Source organism: Seriola aureovittata, chromosome 23 (assembly GCF_021018895.1).
Source record: "Seriola aureovittata isolate HTS-2021-v1 ecotype China chromosome 23, ASM2101889v1, whole genome shotgun sequence".
Taxonomy (NCBI): Eukaryota; Metazoa; Chordata; class Actinopteri; order Carangiformes; family Carangidae; genus Seriola; species Seriola aureovittata.
The window spans coordinates 6,737,139-6,756,055 of record NC_079386.1 but is presented as its reverse complement, the minus strand read 5'-3'; the positions used below and the strand labels follow the sequence as shown (position 1 = coordinate 6,756,055).

General features: G+C 40.7%; 1 protein-coding gene across 3 annotated transcripts in view; it reads right to left on the bottom strand.

Moving 5' to 3' along the window:
* Window positions 1-278: 278 nt before the first annotated feature.
* Window positions 279-18,917, bottom strand: part of slc8a4b (solute carrier family 8 member 4b) — a 100,505-nt gene continuing 81,866 nt past the window's right edge. For all 3 annotated transcript variants that reach the window (XM_056369352.1, XM_056369353.1, XM_056369354.1), the window contains exons 12-16: window positions 17,629-17,735; window positions 13,982-14,106; window positions 12,426-12,525; window positions 11,394-11,666; window positions 279-7,664 (exon numbers count right to left, since the gene is read on the bottom strand). In XM_056369352.1, the coding sequence (XP_056225327.1) occupies window positions 7,285-7,664; window positions 11,394-11,666; window positions 12,426-12,525; window positions 13,982-14,106; window positions 17,629-17,735 (985 nt within the window). In that variant the 3' untranslated portion in view covers window positions 279-7,284. The remainder of the gene's footprint in view (window positions 7,665-11,393; window positions 11,667-12,425; window positions 12,526-13,981; window positions 14,107-17,628; window positions 17,736-18,917) is intronic.

Here is an 18,917-nt window from a genome sequence, read left to right as displayed (position 1 = left end):
TGTGGGTGGCTGCCGCTCGACAGCTGGAGCGGGTTGTCCACTAAGTACAGCACTGATGTTTGATCTTGAGTGTACAAACATTTTCCTGGGATGCTTGCAAATATAGACATAAACCAGGGCTAATGTACCAACAGGTTAATCAATTCAATTCAACCATAATTACATACTAACTACAAAGCAATTAGTGAAATTAGCATCTTAATTCAGAATAATATTCCCAACCTTAAGTGAGTTAAGACTTCACCTCCATAAGTAGAAAAGACACAAACACACTCATGAGCATTTGCCAGTCAAGTTTATTTCATCTTTGAGAAAAAAAGAGAGAAAAGAAAAGTTTGGTCTTTGTAAACATCTATATCATTTTTCATTTCAATGTCATTTTCAGCTTTTAAAAATACTTTACTCTTTACTACAACATTTCCAACATCAACACTGTATTCAGAATGAGTTTAATTCATGCATCGACACACTCATGGACGGAATGATATGAAGAGATGCGCGCGCGCACACACACACACACACACACACACACACACACACACTAAAAAGGATAAGAGCACACTCATTGTAATTTGTTACTATACTAATTTGCTGTTCTACTCTCTGAGGGCTTTTTTTTTTTTACAGAACAAATCACAGAAACAAAACAAACAATGAAAACAAATGCAACAAAAAGTACAATAATATAACCATAATGAAATAAATGGAAAAAAGTTAAAGTACTAGATATTTATATCAAAAGCACTTTGTGACCTAATAAATAGGACTGTATGATATGTGAATGAAATTATTAGAATAAAGTGATAAAATATATAAATATTTGTCAGGTAGAGAGCAACAGAGTGGCTCTGTATGGAGAGAGAAGGAGAATTAAGAAACACACTGATCAATATAAAGGAGCTGGTTAACAGGTCTGGGGGCTTAAAAAAAACAAACACACTCTCACACACACAAAGAGATGTGGTAAAGCGCACAAATGTAAATACTTGTTCTTTATGAATTTGTCCAGTATTACACGTATTTCGGAAACCAAATTCTTTATATAACAAGCCAAACATTGACCAAAGCGTACAACGTCCCCGTGTGATGAAGCCGGTGAAACTGCCTTATAATGTGTTCATGTTCTGCTGAGCGGCTTCAATATGTGATGAGGATCTATGCAGAACCAGTGTTGAATATTAGAAAAAATATTAGAAATAAATAAGACATTATAAAATAAATAATAATATGAATATATACACTAAATACTAATACCATGAAATTGTTAAATAATCCTAGAATCACATTGGAATATTAAAACCATAAGGTAAATGAATAGGGTTTTTACATTAGCTAGAGCAGTTCTGTGTTTCTTGAGTAACACTGAAAAAAACATTAAAGAAAATTTTTAAACAGCAAGATTCTGAATGGGTAAAATTACACCCAGAACCAGTGGCTTCTCATCTCTGTAGTGAAGAGATGCAGGATGTAGAAACATTTCAAAAAAAGATTTGATTCCTACACAATTACTGGATTATTTCACAATGTCATGGTTATATGTTTTATATGTATTTATTCATTTCATAATGAATAACACTGAACACCTGTGACACCTGTGATCAAGACATGACAAAACAGCTTTGAATTCATGTTCAAGTTCACTCCTGTATGTTGTCAGAAAATCGACACCATAGAAACACGGAAGTTGTGAGAAGGATAATGTCAATATGACAACAGCTACTTGCATTAACATTGCTGCCAGCCTCCAGGTTTACCTGAAAACAAATAGTTTTACAAATAATCTTTCCATCTCCACCCGGACACACACACACACGTATGACAGCAAAGCGACTGAGCAACAATGTACTTACAGAGTGTAGTAACTGCGGTCATTTTCTTGCTGGAAAACACATTTTCTCACACGTCTTTCAGTTACAGACTGTAGATATTCAAAAAAATGCCTAATGTATGTGCTTGTGTGTTTACTTAACTGACTTTTATATCAGTCTTCTGCATGTACAGTACATGTGCATAAATTAACACTTATGTGTGTATGTGAGTGTGTCTGCATCTAGCCATCAGCCAATCAGAGGAGGAGTTAGAAGAAGAAACCTTAATGTAGTGTACGACAATAAGACAGTAATGACAGTGTCTCACATACTGTACACACACACACGCGCGCGCGCGCACGCACGCACGCGCGCACACGCGCACACACACACACACACACACACACACACACACACACACACACACACACACACACACACACACACACACACACACACACACTTCCTCTAAGAAAGTGCCAACATCTATTCCCGGTCTCAACCGACAGCCAGATCTATTATATATCTAATCTTATTTGACAGGGGTGGATGCGCACGCACATGCACACACACACACACACACACAAACATACACACACGGGAGGGAATCCAATTTCCAGGCATTTTGGCATTTTAATTCATTAATCTAGCATATGGGACTCAGCCAGGGACACACAGGGCGAGCCCTTATAAGGAGATTACAACACCAACAGACACATGCACGCACACACACACACGCACATACACACAGACACAAAGGCACAAATACGCATGTAAATGTGCACACAATGGATACACATGCAACACAACATGGGGAGGCACAAGGAGCATAAAGTAAAAGAAAGACATGCTGAAAAGATGAAGATATGATCATTAACATGTTGAAATTCACCCGCAGAGAGAGAAGAAAATGAATGAGAAAAGATACTGTCACATTCACTAGAAAGGAAAGGGCAAGCAGAGAAACAAAGTGAGAAACATCAAGAGATAGAATGACACACACACACACACACACACAATGTCTCACACACACCAGCAACAGTCAAGAAGACAACGGCTTGCAGATAGATGGTCACTAAGCAACAGGCAAGAGACTAAAAATATGGTTGCATTTCTTCACTCACTTAGAAAGCATGCACACGCACAAAGAGAGAGAGGGACACACACACACACACACGTACACACAAATACACACACACACACACACACACACTCAGCTGTCCTCCAGCAAGGCTTATCAACCTTTAAAAAGACTACATTTCTAAATCAGTCCCAGTATTGTTGTGTTCCTGTGGCGTCAGCAGCACTATTATCCTGCCCACTCATTCTTAAACTGCCAACCGTTACAGAGGCTTAAGTCATTGAGAAAAAGAGTTTGGCCCGGCATGCGTCCTGGTGTCTCAGTGGGCCAGGAGCCATGCCAACGTACGAGTCATGTCAAAACTGCCAAGTGGCTGATGACCTCTGTCACGTCGGCTTCGCTCCTGCATTTAAAGATGCTGCATACTACAGAAATGACTAAAGAAGCAGAGACAATGACAGGATCTGGGTGGTGAGTCAGACTGATTCAGCTGGATGATGTGGATTCTAGCGTGTCAGCATCCAATGCCGTAGCAACCACTGAGGAAACTGAGGCCATGTCCTGTGCATTTTTTTAGGATTGCAATTTGTGTCAAATATTCTTCTTTCTTCTCTCATAACTCAATCACATCTGATCACACAGACATGATATACACACTTTTGCATCCAATGCAACTCTCACTCTCTGAAGATGTAATTATGTCCATGTCCATTGTGAATACATGTCCATAAATCCTCTTATAAATCTGAGAAAGGATGCTTATTGTAACTCCAGATCTTGCCTGAAAATGATCACATTTTTACATTTTCTTCAGTATGAAAGTAATGCAGTGAGAGTTGTCTGTGCCTCCATGGGGGAAATGCATACAGGGACCATTGATAGCTAATTTGGCATAGTTTTGATGGTGGTAATTTACCAAAATGTAAACAAATATAGGCAAAAAAAAAAAAAAAAAACATGGCTATGGTCGGGTTCACTGAAACCGTAGCAACATTATACTTCCTCTTTATAAGTCCCCAAAATTAACAACTCCTCAAACTTTCTTTTTGGCGCCTGGCCAAAGGTTTCTGAAGAGGGTGGATTTGTGTCGGTGTGGCTTGGACATGACCTCAGTATTTTTCAAATCCTGGCTACGGCCCTGCAGGCGACGGGCGTGATGTAGTACCCTCATGAGCTCCAGCCCCGCTCTTCTCTGAGGTGGAAACTCAGGGCATGCCATCGTGTCTAATTTCTAGACAGCATTGTTAAATATTTGCAGCCAAGAAATATTCCTTTGAAACAGGGCAAGAGCATCATGGCAGGTGGCCAAACTCCTTCCATCAGTGAAGCTGGGCTGAGCCTTGCTGGAAAACAGCTGTTCAAAGAAATAACAGAAGCTTTCACTGATTTTCTACAAAGAAAGTTTGGATTATTTCACTTTCTCCTTTCTTTTACAGCTGTCAGAAAGTGAGGGGAACTGGTGTGGCATTTAAAATGTCACATTTGAGGGAAGGGGGGTTAATGCATACAGGCATTTTTACCCCAATGGATCAATGGTCCTACGCTCCACATCGCCCACTTTTCCTCTATCTGTATAAGTGTTGACTTGGGCAGAGCTGCATCAGTCGACTGATCTGGCTTAGTAAAGCCTGCGTTTACATTGGGCTGAAAACAGTGGGTAGGACGGTAAATTGTTGTTTTCAGTCTCCTTATTCTCTTAGTGAACAGCGATACAACAATAAGCTCAATTATTGTTTTCTCTTTTCTCTTTTTCTCGATTTTCCTTGACGTTTCCACTCAGCATCGTGGGCAGTTGAGAGGAAAAACCGCTCGCTCTCTGCAGAGTTTTTCTTCCTTTGCTGTTGTTAACAATACATTTAATAATAATCTGCACTGACAAGCCATATGCCGTCCCTGCTGTCCGGCGTCAGTCTAACCCCTGGGCAGGGCAGGGGTATTAACACAAACATAATGCAAATCTGGGCTTTGACACTTTCTCAGATAGACAATCATGATATGTGGCATGATATTCTCATTTCAAGCTAGTTTGATATCTTACTTTTACCTTCACACACACACTATGCCTGAATCAGCAAATCTTACACAAAAACAAACACATCTGATACAGACTCACACCCATTAAAAATACCTATGGTCGAGCACATCTAGCCGTACTGTGAATTTAAATTTGCCTGTTTTTTGAAGTACAGCTGGCAGCTTGTGGGACGTGTATAATGCCCGCAAGGTAAAACTGCACACTGAAAATGAATGGTTCTCTACCCGTGAAGTGATTTGTGACAATATTCTTCTATCTTTGGATAACAGAGACTGGTGTTTTTTTTTTGTACAAAGAAATGTCCCAACGTTACAACTGCTGCAGAACAGTCATGTGATATTTCGGAGCTGCCGTACGTTTCCCTCAGAGCGTTCGACTCCTCTTTCTGTCTGTGAGTCATCTCTGGTTTTATGTTCACCATCTTACAGCTGTTGCGATGGAGTTCATTCAAATGTCTTTTTGAACTGAGAAAAAGGGGCGTGTGAATCTTTCTCGTCTTCCTCCGGGGTTTTCCTCACAAAGGGAGGGACTTAACGTAAATAAATGAAATATCAGTGTTTTTGCACACACATCAATAAATGTCTCTTATATTATCATGTACAATTAGAAACACTGGGTATGGTCATAGTTTGATTTGTCATCATCGGCACCGCCGTCGGCACCATCTTAGTAATCGTTGTTAGTGAGATCCTTCATTCTGATTGGTCCGTCTTGTGTCTTGTTTATTGGCGTTATGTCATTTCCTGCTTTGCTCAAGTTGTTCACATTTCCCTGTAATGTAATGACAAATAGTGTACCTCACAATGCGTAGTGCACAATGCTTCTCCACTACAAGAGAAACAGCTGTTACGAGGCAGACTGCTCGCTCGCTGGTTCTCCAGACTCCATTTCTTCTAGGTGATAATCCAACATCTTGATCTGTCACGTCACATCTGGATCTTTCTTTCTTTCTCCTTATTCTTATTTCATCTGACTCTGTTTATGCCTTTTTTGTTTTTTTAGTTTTTTTTTTTTTTTTACAATTGCACGGTAACAACATCAACACGTGACGCCATTGAAAAGTTTAGAAAAAAGAGAGGTGGGGGTTGGGGGCAGGGTAAATTTCCTTCACGGGATAAATGAGGCTGTTGATTAGTGTTAAAAGGGGAGGGGCTTGTGATTGGCTCAATTAAAAAGAGGGTAAGTGGGTGGCAACTACAGCGTTTCATTATCACAACTTTAAGAGCGTTTCATACATTGTTTCGTTGTCACGACTTTAAGAGAGTTCCTACAGGGGGAGGTAAGAGTAAGGCAAGAGGGAGGGACAGAGGAGTGTGTACTGTCTGTAGAGTGTTTGTAGAGAAAGGTGTGTGTGTGTGTGTGTGTGTGTGTGTGTGTGTGTGTGTGTGTGTGTGTGTGTGTGTGTGTATGTGTGTATGTGTGTTGCTGGGTGGACAGACTATTTTGCACAGTGTATTCAAGAGGAGAAGGAATAAAGAAAAAAAAACAGGTTGTCAGTTTTCATCTGTTGGTGGGTGGTCCTCTGTTAAGAATCAGCTGAGGGCCCCAAAGTGTGTGTGTGTGTGTGTGTGTGTGTGTGTGTGTGTGTGTGTGTCTGAATACAGTTGGCAGAGGAGAAGTTAAAAGTCATAAGTCACTGTTAGCACTACATCGAGTTCAACAGGTATGATGGGAGAGTCCACTGTTCCTGCGGTGACGAGATACAGCTGTGACACAAGAAGCAAGAGAAAGTGAGGGGGGGGGTCCATCTATTCTTTTACTTTTTCCCCTCATCTCCTTCTATCTATTATCTCTATTATATATCTATTATAATGTTTCACAGACTTTTCTTTAGCTTTGTTGCCTCCAGCTTCCCTTTCCTCCTTGTTATCGTCCACCCTTCTCCTTCCTCCTCACCTATATGTTTCCCTTCAGAGCCCGGCTGAGTGGCTGACATCTCTCCTGCTGCTTTGGCAGAATACTGGAACAATATGACTCTGTTTTTAACTATTAAACAGAGTTGCCCACTGCGGATGAACAACTACACAAAAGTGCTCTTTAAAACCTGCATTGCAATTTTTGTCATTAATGTTTTAAGTAATTCTTAATTCAGAGGGACACGGACATCATTGGAGAGCTGTAGTGTTTCATGATGGTTGAAACTCTTTTCAGGAAAGAAAACAAAAGTCTGTATTTTGGGCTTGTAAAAAAGTAAATTTGAAGATCTTCTGATTTCATAAAAAAATATCAGAATTGGCCCCAATCAATCCATCTCAACTTCCCATCTTTCCTCATCCCTGTCTGTCTTTCCTCCTTCATTCCCTCTCTCTCTCTCTCTTCATATTGGCAGTGGGTCTCTCTCCCTCCCTTCTCCTCTCCATTTAAAACTGTGGTAAATGGCAGTAGGCCTCCAGTGAAGCCAGCAGGATGTAAACCAGCCACAGCGAGACGAACATCAGCGACGTGATCATCTTGCAAGTCCGCGGCCCGCCCAGCTCACCGCCGGCCACTGTCGCCCGCCGCCGGTACAGCAGCGTGAGCACGCAAACCACGGCCAGGATGGTGAAGAGGGTGACAGAGAAGGCCAGGTTTCCCGGGTCCACCTTGAACGGCTTGCCCTCGGTGCGCCAAGCGACGGCTGCGATGGTCCATGCCACTCCGATGCCCAGGAAGACGTTGACGGCGTTTGAGCCCGTGACGTTGCCGATGGAGGCGTCGGCATACTGGTCCTGGATGGCAGCGACTTTGCTGGCGAATGTGTCTGGATGAGAAAGACAGAAATGTCACATTAATCTTAAGGCTTCATCATCTTTTATTTACCTTTACAACTTTGTTGTTTTTGGCCTCATTTATATGAATCTTACACTTATTTTTGTTATTCATGTTAAACCTTTCAGTAATTTTCAAATCATTCATACAAATAATGTATGTATGTTTGTATTCTGATAATATAATTTGCTGTAAATACAGGAGACATGAAAGTAAACCCGAGGTCAGAGCAAAACAATGAAATAATGTAAAACAACATAATGTAGATGAATCTCATATGAGTAACGTTTCATGTTGTGGTGAATGTTTTTCTCACAGCCTGAGGAAATTACCTCATGGTAGCATACAGTATGAAACCCCCCACCCAGTATTCTCATGGCCACACACACACACACACACACACACACTCACACACACACAAACACACACACACACACACACACAGTGCAAGGAGAAACAGAAGCAAAGAGGTTAGGATCTTTAGATCAAGGCACTGGGTATCACAGAAAGCACTATGACCCAGTTAGTGTAAAAGATGTGAGTGTTTATGGAAATAATTATAGATTTAATGTGTGTTAGAGGCAAGAGACAGAGGCAGGGAGAAACAACACAGAGAAATAATTGATGGAAAACAGAAAGGATTGCTGAGATAGCCTTAAGAGATCAGCTTTTATTGTGAAAAATTCCACAACCATACACAGAGGGTCGACAGATTCAGGTTATCCTGTTAAGCAGGTTCCTATACAGTTAGCATAGTTATACTTAATCCTGGTGAGTCCATTTTGCATCAATTTAAGTAAAGGACAAGCATTTGAAATTACACAATTTCCTTTCACTTATATTCACTTGTTATTTTGGATCGTAATTCTGGAAATATATATATTTATATGTATATATATATCTGACTTGGATTAAATTCAGGAAGATTCATACTTCCTCCTGGAATCTTTAGTTGCATATTGGTATCAGCCTGTGCTAGAACAGACGTGATAAATGCTGTAGGTGTACATGAGTGAAACTGTTTAGTGCTGAACACTTGAGGAGAAATTGGATAAAAAAAAGGCAGAGACTCTACAACTGGGTTGGCAGGGAACACCGGGGAAACAGCTGCCAGTTATTGTGCGCCTGTCTTGGCTTATTTCTATTTTTAGACAGGCTGGTGAGATGAGTCTCAATTCTCATTTGAATGTCAGCAAGATTAGTTGAAATTCATATTCCAACATGAAAAATATCCTCCAATTTATTTTTTCTTGTGTGCGTGTGTGTGTGTGTGTGGGGGGGGGGGGGGGGGGGGAATTGTAATCCTGTTGGTGAATAAAAAGAAATGAAAAGTTTGTGTGTGTTGACACATGAGATTGTGGGTTTGAATCTGAGTCATGAAACTGCATGTTTCTGCCTCCGCACACATACAGTACACACACTGTACTAACTAAAGCTGGCAATACAGAAGATTTTAGAATCACACAGCATCATATACTGTACATTCACCAAGTTTATCAGCTTTTCTAATCCAGTCAAGAAACTATTCAACATACTAGCTTAACCCCAGTGACTACACTACAGATGTGCTGCCCTCACTGTGATGCTCTGGGGTTCACACCTTTCTATTTATGACAATGGTGCGTTGGGGGGGGGGGGGGGGGGGGGGGGGGTTAGTGGAATTTATAACACTAGTTGGAAAGCTTTTATTGCACTTAGCTTATGAGTTATTAACCTGTTTCTCCTCTGCAAATTAGGTAAATAACATAAATAAAACACACCCTCCGCCCCTAGCATAGCAACGGAGCTACACAGATTCTTCTCAATTTACAGAAAAAGCGTAACTTAAATCGGCACATGTTCAGTGTGAAAAACACTAAGATTGAATTAGAAAATATGTGAAATAGGAAATGTATGTGAACCGGCAGTGTCTTGAATGTGTCACCAATCAAATAGTCAAGGTATGTACTGTACCAGTGTTTAAGATAAGATTTTAACCAGTGTCATGGGGATGACTCTGTGTTCAGCACCAACACAGATATGAAAGAACAAACATTGATACTATCTAAATGGCTCAGGTGGTTAGAAATAACCTCTTAAACAGCCAGAAGCACTTCGTATCTCACAGCGTTCAAACCAAGCATCTGATCCACATTTGCCTCTGATTGCCTGAATCTGCAAATCTGGTGTAAATTGGCCCGACAATCCTTGAGTGTGTCTCTGATGTAATAATGCAGAAATGCTTTTATAAATCTGGAGGAGGGCTGGGAGCGAGGAGGAGGAGGAGACAAGAGACAAGATAAATGTTTCTAACAACTTATAAGGAGATCATGCACACACACACACACACACACACACACACACACACACACACGCACGCACGCACACACGCACGCACACACATACCCACAGGGGAGCACACACTCCCGGTGGAAGTTATAATGACCTGCTGGACTTGACGCACACAAACTTGCATTGACTCGGCACTGCAAGCACACACCTTCACCCACGCACACCTGGGTATGATGGATGATACGAGAGTGAAAACACAACATCCAATAAGAGGACGAAAGGGAGAAAGCGAGGAGTAAGGTAGCACCTAGTCAGAATAATAAATTGACCGGGATAGGGCACAAGAGCAAGTGTAACAGATAAGTGAGGTGGAATATAAGAGTGCGAGGGAGGGACAGACAGAAAGACGGGAAAAAGACGGAGAGAAAACAGTGAATGTGAGCGAAAGCTACAAAACAAAGCAGAATAAAAGAGAATCAGAAAAGCAAGAAAAGCCAACACGCCTTGTCAACAGGACACGCACACTGATAATGGACATCAGAGCCAAATTTACAGCCTGCAATTCCAACACGCAACATAATATGGCTGTTGAGGGAATTGATTCAAACGAGAGACCAGAGACCTCGCCACACAGCATCAGAGTTATTGCCTGGGAGAGTAGCAAAGGAGCGATTTTTATAAATCATATGGAGGGGCAGGCAACAATAAAACGGCTGACGAAAGGAAAGAGAAAGTGAATTGAATTAAAGCCCTGGGATGATGCATCCCCTCCAAGCAGAGACCAGCTCAGGCTGAAGGCTGAAGGCTGTGATGGAGCTGGGTCAATTTTGATTTCATGCCTGCTTCCTGAGGGCGGCTGCTACTGAACCGAGATGGAAGCGAGAGGTCTTTCGAATCCGAGTGTCAAGGAAAACGCTTGCATTTTGTTTCAGATTTAGTGTTTACTTACTGTATAATTTTTGTGTGAGTAAACTGCAATACTGTGGCTATGGTGCATCATTTTCCATTCTTGAAAAGCAGATATGTTTTTTGGTCGTATCTGAGGAATGACTGTTTAAGCTTCATGCCCTGGATGGACATTTACCTCGGGAGCAAAGATACCTGCCTACAACTTCCTGATCGGAGCATGTCATGGGTCTATGGGTTAATGTGTTGGTTGGTTAATGTGTGTCCATTGACACTGTTACCAACTACTTTTAGTGTCCAGGCAAGCATTATCAGTGTTAACTAAAAATCTACATCCACCGGTGAGCACTAAAGCACTGTCATGGCCGAAAAATTGTTTAAAAAGTTTAAATTTCTTCTAATTTCTTGTCACAATTTTACACACGTCAAAATGAAAACCAAGTATATAGTTTCATTCCCTATCAAAAACACATTTTAATTTCAGTTTGACTTTTGTGTTACTGTATGTGTAGACTCATACTACATTACTAATATAATGGCTCACCTGGCACCGATGTTCCCAGCGCCACAAACACCACCGCGGTCACCGAGTCCTTCAGTCCTATCGTGCAGCCGAAGTGAGATGCCAGATCGCCGGTGACCGCTGTCAGGACGCCGATGAGCGATATTGAGACGATGAAGCAGGCCCAACCGTTCCAGTACTCTGTCGGCGGGACGAAAGCGAACAGGACCTTCCAGAAAACGGTGAGGAAGTGCATGATGTAGTCGAAGCAGGACGGCAGCCGCTCCTCGCCGCTCTCCTCCTCGTCGTCATCTCCTTTCAGGTGCGTCAGGAGATTAAAAGTGAGGAAGATGGTGAAAAAAAAGACAATTGATAGGAGGAACAGACAGGGGAGTGGATACACACAAAAAAAGGAGACAAGTCGAGTGAGACTGACGGATCTGACAGAGGCAACAGTTTGACTTTCAACTACAGCTATCCAGCTATCTCTAGTCTCTAAAGACATGTGCCTGCCAAAACCCTGACAGCTTACTAATTAGCATGTTCATACTCGGCTGTGGTGACTGTTCACCAAAAAATAGCTAACATAGAGTACGGACAACAAACTAGATACTAGAGGTGTTTATCAGTGAGTATTAGACAGACACAAGCTAGATGTTTCCACTGTTTCCAGTCTTCATGCTAATGCAAGCTAACTAATATAATAGTATTTTCTCATCTAACTGTTGTCAAGAAAACAAAAAAGTGTATTTCTTCAAAGGAGGATTGGAGAAAACTTTCTTCCCACGTAGGGTTAATAGAGGAAATGGAAAAAGAAAATACTCTATATACTAGCTATTAGGATCAGTGGCAGCAATGAGACCTGAATAAAAATAAGATTACGAATAGATTAAAATGAATGCATGAAAAGCTTCAAAATAAAAATGCTGATGCAAACGTTTAGGAAATGTTCTCCCTCATCATCCATCATCTTTTCAAAATTATGTCAAGATGTCAACCATAACCACTGTTCATTAATCAAAATGATGCGTTACATCCTGTGTGTGTTCGTGTGTGTGTGAGTGAGTGTTTTACCTGCACTGACAGTAACGGCATTCACAAACTGTTCCCTCCAGCTGCTGCTTCCCACCACCAAGGCCAGGTTTGTCTTCTTGATCAGCTTATCTACTGTACTCTACACACATATGCACACACACAAACACACAAAGGCAAACATGCAAGTGCACACACACCGGGTAGAAGTGGGAAGACACAACCCTCAAGATGTTAATTCACCCACAGCCACACAGATAGGAGAAAATGCTGATTTCAAGCCTTTCAATTCGTTTCCACATTTCAAAGATACATTTAAAAAAGTCAGTATTTCATAACACTGAGAATTTGAAGTATAGGATGTGCTAATTAATACGATGCTGTGAAACTGGCTGTGATGCCATGTTCTGCTGGCGCTCCCAGTGAAATCTAGGAAAAAGCCTTCAGGCAGATTGGTTGAGTTGTGCGTTTAAAGCAGCAAAGAAGGGGAATAATAAAAGATGTTGATGCAAAACAGCTTGCAGCAGCCATGGAGCATCACATCACCAGTCATTATCATAACCCAGCTGACAGGGCTTTGTGAGGAGGAAACCCTGCATCGTTTACTATCTAATAAGTGAAAGGCAACATAAGAAAAAACCCACAAAATATACTGTATATCAGGAGTTTCAATTAGAGTAATTCCAGTGACAATTAATGATTTATAGGCACATTATTATTAGTATTTCCCTGTAGCAGATAGAAGAACTAGCGTTGCGTGCAAAGGCAAACTCAAGAGTGAGAAAGACAGATAACCTTTTCAGCTCGCCAAACAAGTGTATTCACTGCTCTCTGCATACGCACACACACACACACAATGACACAAATGGACAAATGAGCAAATCAAATCTGCAAACAAACAAATGCAGTATGATTGGTTACGTTTAAAGACATAAACAAATCATAGATAGATAGAGGCAATCTCACATGGAAATTAGCAGAATAACATGACTTTGCAAAGTAATGCAAGGAGAACAATGAGACCGACAGATCTGGTTTGTTGTGTCTAGTTGTGTCTCTCCACGCTTGAATTACAAACTGATCAAATTTGAGAAGACATTCTTTCTAATATACAATGTTTATGAAATAACTAAGCCAATATGGTTTCTAAATTGCTGGATGAATCGTCAACTGTGCCAGAAACATTCCTTCTTATGAGGCCTCTTGTGTCCTGAAACAAGATGTCAGCTCACTTTGAATATATTATTTGTTGTCTTTTGCATGTCTCCCATCAAAATGACATGCCTCTCATTACAGAGTCCATTACATGCTAACAAAATGAGTCATTCATCCTCCCGACTGGGGCAGCTGACAGTCACTTTGAATCATTTTAGGTGTAATTTGCATTTTAAGTCGTTTTCATTTTTAGGTAATGTTTAACACAGCTAACTTAATGGCTGCATAAATGGTGGTTGTCATTATATCAACGGGATATGAAATCTATCTGACAATCTGCTGATATATTTTGAGGACCTTCTGAAATTCAGCCACAAAAGGCATTTGTACGTGCACATAATAACTAAAATGAAAATACAGTACGTGCACACTCACACACTTACCTTAAACTCGTAGGACTCTTCTATGATCACTTCTACTTGTGTGTGTTCACCCAGACTGGGACAGCCCATCTTAGCCACCTCTTCCTCCTCTGCTCCCACCAACGGCTTGTTCTCATTGGAGTCGCCTAGGAGACCACAGAGATGAATGGGTCAGCAGGCCGGTTGTGCAGACGTTATACAGTACCAATTTAAAGTAATCCAATAATAGGAACTTTTCTTTTTTTTCCTCCTACATTTATACACTTATATGATTAATGCAGGGCTGTAGCTACCACTGAGAATACTTGGGTCAGGCTCCTCATTATTTTGAGGGATATTGAGGATTTTGCAACTAACTACAATTTATTCAGAGCTTTCAATTTTTGTGGAAACCCCTCTGAGGAAATAGCCTGCCAGGATATTGATCACTCACTATATTCACTTTTAATTTGAAATGTCAGCCTCATTTCCTGTGGTAGACAGGGCCTAATGCAGCCATGTGTTTTGTGTTGGTTTTCTGGTGAGGCTGAGGTCACAGATGTCATATTTGATTTATTACAAAAATCAGCATCAACTTTGATGTTGAAAGGGGTCTGCTTTCTTTGCTTCCATGCAGACGTGTTTACATGTTTTGCATTATTAACCATAAAAATAAGACAAAAAAGAAATCTTTTTCTCATGTCCCTTGGAATTATTTGGCAGTAGTCACTTAAATCATTACAAAACCACTCAGAAATACAGTATATTACTGCCTTCACTAATTATATGGATTGTATTGAATAACCTTTGCATTTGAAATGTCAAATCCCTGGAGACCAGCCACTCATGAATAATATGTCCAAACTCTCACAGTTCTGGTTGTGACTCTGTAAGTTTTTACATTTTTGCTCATATAATATCAGTAGGACCAATTTTTTACCCAAGTTACAGTATAAATAAAATAAAATATATTACAAAAAATTGGGATCATTCATCTATTATTTGCTATGGAGAGAGAGTTCTGTCTGTTCAGATCACTGCTTTGATTGGTCACACGATGACTGCATGTTTGTCTAAGACTGACAGATCAATCACAAAGCAAAAATGGCATTCAGGATTATAAACAATTGGCCAAATACTGTGTCATTTAAAGAAGAAAGCTGGCAGTATTATATATATTTCTTTTTTACATTTGAACAAACTTGATTTCCACTGGCCACAGGCACTGTAGTTTTTAGCACGTCACAGCAGTAAATGTTACTTTTTTGTCAAATCCTGCCCGAGTATCTCCATAAAGTTTTTATTTTAATTGATCTGCCGATTTGAGAGCTTTCGTACACCATTGGAAGTCAAATCATGAACCATTTTTTCATCCGTCAGATTTTGACCAGAGCAGCGTGAATGGCTTTAATAGTTTTGCTGAGGTTTCATTTTAGAAAATGTATGCAATCAGCTGTGAAAGACAGTCATGTAAATGCAAATATTCAAATACTGATTTGCCACATGGGAATCCAAGCTATTAAGTATCTCATGCTATTAAAAATATGAATACCCAGAAGGAATTTATAATTTTGTCCCATGAAACAACTCTTCCATACGTCTCCTCACTCACTCTTCACGCACAGTGACAGCCATTAATTGAGTCAACTCTTATCAGTGCAAACCTGCTGTAAGTGAAAAGCTGTGTACAGTATGTTATACAGTGTGTGTGTGTGTGTGTGTGTGTGTGTGTGTGTGTGTGTATGTGTGAAAATGTCAGTCTGCTTGCTCTGTGATAGTGTTATAAAACAAATTATATTTCTGTGTAATGAAACATGCCCCGGGCTGTCAGCTCTTCATGTCTGACATCTAGAGTGCAGACCCTCACACCACCAGGAAGAGTCTCTGTGTGAGTCTGCGTGTTGAGAGGGAGAGAGGGAGATAAAACAATTGTCGACCACCGTGGAGACTTGGCTCTCAATCACAGGCTGTGGTTGTGGGCTCCATCAAACACAAGCACTACTGTTCACATGAAGGGACCTGATAAGGGATCGTGTCCTTGTTTTGAACAACTTCTACTGCTTAGTTGAGACGCTAGCGAGGAAGAGGTGTGGTTTGAACCTCCACGCTGGCAGGTAAATAACAGCAATTGACAACTTGGAACAAGCACTTGGCTGTTCACAACCTCCAAAGACCAACAGTGGGACTTAATGAGAAACAGTCTACAGCCACAACAGTGGCTCTGTGAGGCTGCTTAGACAAGCGCTGTAAGCTAAATGCTAACATCAACATGCTAATAGGCTCACCATGACGATGCTAACATGCTGAGTAGCAGGTATAACGTTTACCACAATCTTTGTTTATCGTGTTTGAGTGCTAATATTAGCTAATTAGCTCTAAACAAAGAGTACAGTTGAGTAAATTGAAAATTCGATGTGAGAATGACATTAGATGAAAAGTTATGGGATCACCATAATGATTTGCATATGTCTGCTGGTTGTGTGGTTGTGACCAGTTCGACTAAACGGTGATTTTTTAAAAAAAATTTTTTTTTAGAGGTTAAAACAAACAAAAAAACAATTCCAGAATTTATCTTCATCTAGACCCTCAGATATATGCTCTGACCCACAGGTTGAGAACCACTGTTTTAGAGGTTGATATCCCAAAATGCAAATACACAGTGCTGCAGTTAAGAGGAAATTCATGAGGATGAGAAATGAATAAAAAAAGAAATGAAGCTAAATGGTACAAAGAATATGTCTCATTGAAGTAATATGACACGAGGGAAGTTACTCCAGATTTCTCTTCATCTTTTTCCATCGTGTAAACTTTCAACCTTGAGTAAAATCCATTTTAAAAGAAATGTCAAAGCTGCAGAAATTACTTATTGACTTCCAGCATTGGTCCTCTTTAGCCTTGATCACCTGCCAGAGATTAGCTGTCTGCCTGTAAAGCTTCCTACACACTGAGAAACGTAGAAGAGTGAGCTGAAATGTTTCACACTGATAGATTTCTAAGCTTTTTGGAAACGATGCAGATTCAGAAAGTGGGAAATGACAGTACAGAGCTGAGAGAGGAACTTGATCAAAATTGTTCATTAGTCAGGAATGAACTGCAAATTGTTCAATCTGCTCTTTTCTTGCTGCTGAGCTCAGTGACATTTTTACAGTTATGATCCCCAGTACGCACTGAGTGTTCAGAACAGCATCTGGCTATTTATGTACTGTATAACATATTTATGTGTGTATAGCACTGAGTGGGATAGGTTATTATTTGTTTTCCTGTGATCCAACATGATGTGCCATGGATGCCGCTATATTAAAAAAACCTCACAGCTTTAGCCTGGTGCTTTTCAAATCCAAGCCAGGTTCTTTGTGGGTCCAAGTAAAATGTTTCCAGAGCTAATCTGAGTTTTAGATCGAAAGCTTCAGACAATCAATGCAGGTCTCGCCCTGTTTATATGAGACAGGTGTGCAGGAGGCCTGAGACTCTGGTGGCAGTTAAACAAAGACTCCATTCTGTCTGTCACAGTCTGCTTGTTCCTGCACCCGCTCCTGAATTCTTGATATTCTCCAACACACACACACACACACACACACACACACACACACACACACACACACACACACACACACACACACACACACACACACACACACACACACACACACACACATTGACACACAAAGTAGACAGGCAGACAGACCGACCATGTTTCTGTCCTATCTCCAACAGAACCGGCTCTCCCAGCTCGATGATGAAGGTCTTGTTCTTCTCATACTCTTCATCATCGATAATCTTCACCTCGATGATCTTCCTGTGAAAAAGAGAAGTGAAAGATGAGACTGAGTGTATTCCAGATAATTAACCTTTATAGTTTTATGCCTCCCTTCATAATAAAAGCAAATGTGTTTCGCGCAGTCTATTAAAACTGGGAAAGTTTCACTCCATCAGGCTGTAATTAGCCAGGAGGTAATTTCTGCTGCTCAGACAGAAAACACAGCAACACGGGTAAGGAGTGCTACATGAGCCTCATTACTATCAAAGTATCTTATTAGCTAACCATAAGTAACAAACAGGACAACATCGCAGAACACAAAAATGAACATTATTAAATTTGCACTCCTCTGTTTTCTCTTGCAGAAGATGATGAGGAGCCTCTGCAAAGATGAAGGCTCGAGCTCAAGTTGACGAGGCTCAGTGAGACAACACATGAGGCTGCTAATTTGCCTCCAGCTGATGGTGATGCAATGTGCAGCAGCACAGCCACTGTTGAGACATTTTCAATTAGGAGCACCCAGGGTAGAGGCCCGAAAATGCAGCGCAAACACTTTCGAGGAGATGCACGCCACAACCGAACCTTAACAAGTGAGAAAAGGGTGTGCACAGTGTGACTGAGTAATATAATGTGTTTGTTATTGCCTGTGTCAGTATATTTACAGATAGAGTATCATTTGATTTGAACTTTGTTATATTAATTCAATATTAAATGCTTTGCGCAGCACAGCTGTACTTTGTAGACAGAAGATGTATATTAATCACACGAAGAAAAGCTCATTTGCTCATTTGTAAGTTCAGCCTAGTATTCCTATGACTTCGCACTTCCTAGGGCTTTTCTCACTTAAAACACACTGTGGGTATCCTTGAAGTCCAACACATGCCTAAAGCTTTATTCCATCTACATAAAACATTTGCAGAGCTGATGTTCTGAATAATTTAAATCATGCAATGGTTATGTCCATGTTTGCTAGCTTGTTGTCTTCTTCACTGCCTTTGCACGACATGTTGCTTCGCTTCTTTGCATGCTGTCGCCTACGACTGGTGATCATTGGATAAGTGTTTATGACAGGAGGAGTTTTGTATCACCCATGTGATTGCGTGCATGTAAAACAGGGACCCACTTTTAAAAACACTGCTACACAGCAGTACTAGTGGACAAAAACTTTATCGCGTACCTTTAACCATAACCATGATGTTTTCATATACTTAACCAAGTATT